Source organism: Nymphalis io, chromosome 6 (genome assembly GCF_905147045.1).
Source record: "Nymphalis io chromosome 6, ilAglIoxx1.1, whole genome shotgun sequence".
Lineage (NCBI taxonomy): Eukaryota > Metazoa > Arthropoda > Insecta > Lepidoptera > Nymphalidae > Nymphalis > Nymphalis io.
Genome location: NC_065893.1, coordinates 12,598,592 through 12,603,048, shown reverse-complemented (window position 1 = coordinate 12,603,048; position 4,457 = coordinate 12,598,592). Strand labels below are relative to the sequence as shown.

General features: G+C 33.2%; 1 protein-coding gene across 1 annotated transcript; it reads right to left on the bottom strand.

Moving 5' to 3' along the window:
* Positions 1-352: 352 nt before the first annotated feature.
* Positions 353-2,739, bottom strand: LOC126769060 (WAP four-disulfide core domain protein 2-like). Its single transcript, XM_050487612.1, has 3 exons — positions 2,477-2,739; positions 1,691-1,870; positions 353-563 (listed from the first exon to the last, which is right to left on the bottom strand). The coding sequence occupies exons 1-3, from the start codon at positions 2,517-2,519 to the stop codon at positions 397-399; spliced, it is 390 nt and encodes a 129-aa protein (XP_050343569.1). The 5' UTR covers positions 2,520-2,739; the 3' UTR covers positions 353-396.
* Between the last annotated feature and the right edge of the window lie 1,718 nt (positions 2,740-4,457).

Below are 4,457 nucleotides of genomic sequence, written 5' to 3'. Positions count from 1 at the left end.
AATATTTCAAAATGTAAAAAGATAGAATATAAATAATTATATCGTCATAAATATATAGAGACTTCATTGACCAATTGACAAAAAGACAAATTTTCAATTGATCTTTATATTTTTTTTGTATGTTCGGGTATCACTTTTTTTTCTTATGAAACAATATAGCTACATCAATTTTATTGATATTGGCGTTGTTATATTTTTAGTGCGACCGTACATATAAGCAATATTTTGTATTATCATTATAATAATCAACATTTCTAAGTTTTCATCCATTCGTTTTCGAGCTTATTCAAACATGGAATTGAACAAAAAATACATATATTTAAAATGGATAATCTAAAAAATAGTGAGTTACTTCAAATGAAAGGTGTATATATTTTGAAATATAGTCATATTGAATTAAATAGGCTGTGGCATATCTTCGTCCGCGTCTGGTCGCTGGCACGTCTGGGCCCCGCATCGATTGGGACAACACTTTAACGAGCGAGGACAATCAGAGTCACCAGTACAAGTATGGCTGCATATCCAGACGCCACGGGGATATTCAGGGCAACGACCTTTCTTAACTGAAACAAAATTATGATTTTGAATATCGAATCTTTTTTTTTCTAAAAGTGGCAGAGTAGTATAAATATATGTGTATTTAAGGTATCATTTCTTCAGATACACATATATATTTCTAGGATCTAGTTACGCGATTTTAAGTTAATAAAATGCGGATTTTTTAAAAAAAAAAGTCAAGTATTTTAAGATCACGATAGCCTTAGAAAACTTCAATGAAGAAATTTACTGAAAAGTAAATGCTTTATGGTTATTTTCTTGTAGGTGGTTTCTTATAAAAGGTTTTCTATGTTGATATTTTTTTATTTTAAATTACAAAACATAAGAGAAAAAACTGTAATACGTATTACATTGAACAAGATATAATAAACGTTCCTTACATCTCCAATGCGCCACTAAACTTGGGAAGTAATATTTAGACAGAAGATACACTGGTCACTGGCACTCACTGACCCTTCAAACCGGAACACAACAAAACTGTGTAGTGCTGTTTGGCAATAGAATATATGTAGTGGATGGTACCTACCCAGACGGACCTGCACGAAGCTCTGCCCCCAAATAATAATTTAAATAACGTTTCAAAATTTTAAACGAAAAATTACGCGATTAGTCTCTGACGCAAGGAGGTTTTATTTATTTTACTTGTACTGAGATGCACGCGTTCTTTTTATTTATAAAATGAAAGCGGCTTAATGCGTTTTTAACAGTTTTAAATTTGTAGTATATGTGGCTGCTTACAATGGAAACTTGCATACAGTTTGCAAGCTTAGATGCCATTCATGGGTACTATATATGTGTATGCGTATTCAATCAAAATCAGAATAAATTTATTGAAATATAATTTGAAAAATACTATTGAATCGATTCTACTGAAAAGAAATCGACAAGAAAAACTACTTACGACATGAAAACTAACGAAACCTATATTGGCATATGATTATGTAAACACACCCACACACATATATACGTGATGATGGTCAAAATCTTATTCATGACAATAACTTCGCCCTGGCTTTCATTCGCCAAATTACACTCGAGACGAATCGAGTTTCAAAAAAAGTTTCGCACGCTAAGGAACTTTATCCCAAAGAATCGACTTTGATTTACGATTATGAAAAATATAAAATTTTACCTAATGTCACGAAATGTCGTTCCGTCATCGGATCGACGCACATCGCTCCACCGCAAGCAGTTGGACAGCAGAGAGTGGTGCTGTTGCACGGCGCTTGTGGCCCACATGTAGCTTCACAGATATCCACTGACAATGTCGGTGGACAAGAACCACGACAAGATGCTAGCGCCACTGATGTTGCTATTGATATAAAATATATAGTTAGTAACAGCCTCTGAATGTGTCCCTTCTGTACACATTTTTTTTTTATAATACCAGTAGTTGGACGGGCAAATGCCTGATGGAGAGTGGTCAAAGGTGTTGTAAGAAATATCAACCATTCCTTACATCGCCAATACGTCACGTATTGGCGATGTAAGTAATCTAAGGAACTAATATCTTATGTCCCTTGTGCCTGAAGTATAACTGGCTCACTCACCCTTCCATCTAACCTAACTCTTCTAGTAATATGACATTCACCGTCCGGACCGGTGATTCCGTATCACCGGTGAACTCCGGATCACTCCAATCATTTTCATACTCTAAATAATATACATTAAAAAATATACCACAGAAACGACACGCTTTAATAATCACAGTCCAATATATATCAGTCACATTGCTCATTCTAAAGAACTAATGATAGTACAACTATCATATATGAATTTATCATTGAAAAAAATCACAATTTCCTGGCTTACATTTACACACAAATAATCTTTTCCAGTAACTAACACACACACATAACAGTTATTCAGTAAACAACACCAAATTTTTCAATGGTTAACTTAACACCGTTAAACTCACCGATAACCAAGAAACACAGCCGTAACATTTTATCTTCCATCATGAACAGCGGCTGCTTTGTAATTCTCGTTTGCTCAGATAATTACTAGGAACGTCTTGACACAAATATCGTGTGACATACGGTTTCGTGCGTCTAGTATCCGGATTTTTCATATTAACGCAGACCTGATATAACTAATCTCTGGTATCCATTTCGTCATCTTTCATCTCAAATGTATACCAATTGTCCCAGTGACCGGTTGAATGGTAGAAGATGAGCTGCAGCGCTATCAATTCTAGAGTTACAAGAGGAAATCTTTACCATTAAAAATATATATCTATGTGCCAACTGTTATGATGATCGGTCAAACAGTGAAAAAACCTTTTAATCTTAAACAGATATGCAAGATGAAATGAGAAGATGTTTTATTATTTTTATTTTAATATATTTTATGTGGCTTTTTACATTCGTATTTCTTAGCTACTAATTAGTATTCAACTTAAACAATAAAATACAAAACAAAAAAAAAACCGGTCGCAGACATTACACAATTTTATAAATAATTTCAAAATTGTATTTACATAATAGAAATAATATAATTAACAAATTAACTACACGACAGTGTGTATTATTGTGAATGTCAACACAGATAACGCCCAACGACGTCAGTAGGGCTATTCTGTAAGACCAAAATCGAACTCTACGCAGAAATCGGTCGCACTATGTCAGAAATGATATGCGATATTGATCATAATAATTATGACATTACAAGAATACAAGCATCAAAATTGTATATCACAATAAGTTTACGCCGAAGTAATATCGTAGAATCAAATGGTCATTTACCATTCACCACTCATCAGATACTCTACCGCTTAACAGCAATATTGGTATTGTTGTGTTCCGGTTTGAAGAATGAGTGAGCCAGTGTAACATGCACATAACATCTTAGTTCCCAACGTTGACGGCATTGGCAATATAAGGAATGGTTAATACTTGTTAATACTTGGTTAATACTTACCTAATGTCGTCCATGGCACGTAACATCAGGTGGGCCATTTGTCCGTCCGACAACACACAACTATAATTTATTTGATCAGTCTATAATTATTTTTAAACATTATATATAACCCAGCACTCAGTAGCGAATATCTAGACAGCGCGATTCAAAATCGGACATAGTCAATCAGCGCCATCTATCGCTACCAAGTTGTAACATTATACAATAGGTCAGTTATCAACATTATCACCGGCGAATAGTGAAGTGAGCTCTTACAGAATAGCACTGCAGGGTTCGCAAATTGTAGTATATATATAATATATAAGTGTTCTGTCGTCTGAAAGTTTTAATCCTCTTAAAGAATATGAGTGAAAGAATCATGAAGATATGTTTCATAAAGAACGTTATGAAGATTGTATTCTATTCTTATCGCTGACATAAGCATAAGGAATATTTTTTAACAAGTTGCACTGCTCACTTTGTTTATTTATAATTGAAATAGACAATGGAAATGATGATTTCTCAAGAATCCATCGAGTTCTGTGATTAAAGAACAACATCGATTTATTAGTAAAATCTATCAACTTTAACTTATAAACGTTGCGTAGGGACTGTTTAGTAAAACACTGATTTCTCTTTCTGTTCATCATTGATTTGATATTCGAAAGAAGAAGACACAGCATTGTTTAACTAATCACCCGCTAAAAACGTTTTTTAAGTAAGGCCGTATTTGTTTTATATACAAAATAACCACAATAATGACTTTTTTTTTTCTTTTGTAATACTCATGTTACCGATTTATTATAATTCGATATTCAATTGATCCATGCTTCTAGGTTCTAATTTTTCTTACTCTTTAAACTTCTACTTACCTATACTATTAGGTATGTATTTCTATTTCTATAAATGAATATAAAATTGACCGATTTCGGTGGCAGTAGCCATTCTCCAATATATTATTTGTGTATTAACTACGATTTTTTCAGTTCTTTTTTTCAATT

Excerpts from the sequence above, each read along its gene's own strand:
- LOC126769060 (XM_050487612.1), bottom strand. The coding sequence starts at position 2,519 with ATGATGGAAGATAAAATGTTACGGCTGTGTTTCTTGGTTATCG. Across the intron at positions 1,871-2,476 it reads GCTGTGTTTCTTGGTTATCG|CAACATCAGTGGCGCTAGCA; the intron begins GTGAGTTTAACG and ends TTATATCAATAG. Across the intron at positions 564-1,690 it reads ACGACATTTCGTGACATTAG|TTAAGAAAGGTCGTTGCCCT; the intron begins GTAAAATTTTAT and ends ATTTTGTTTCAG.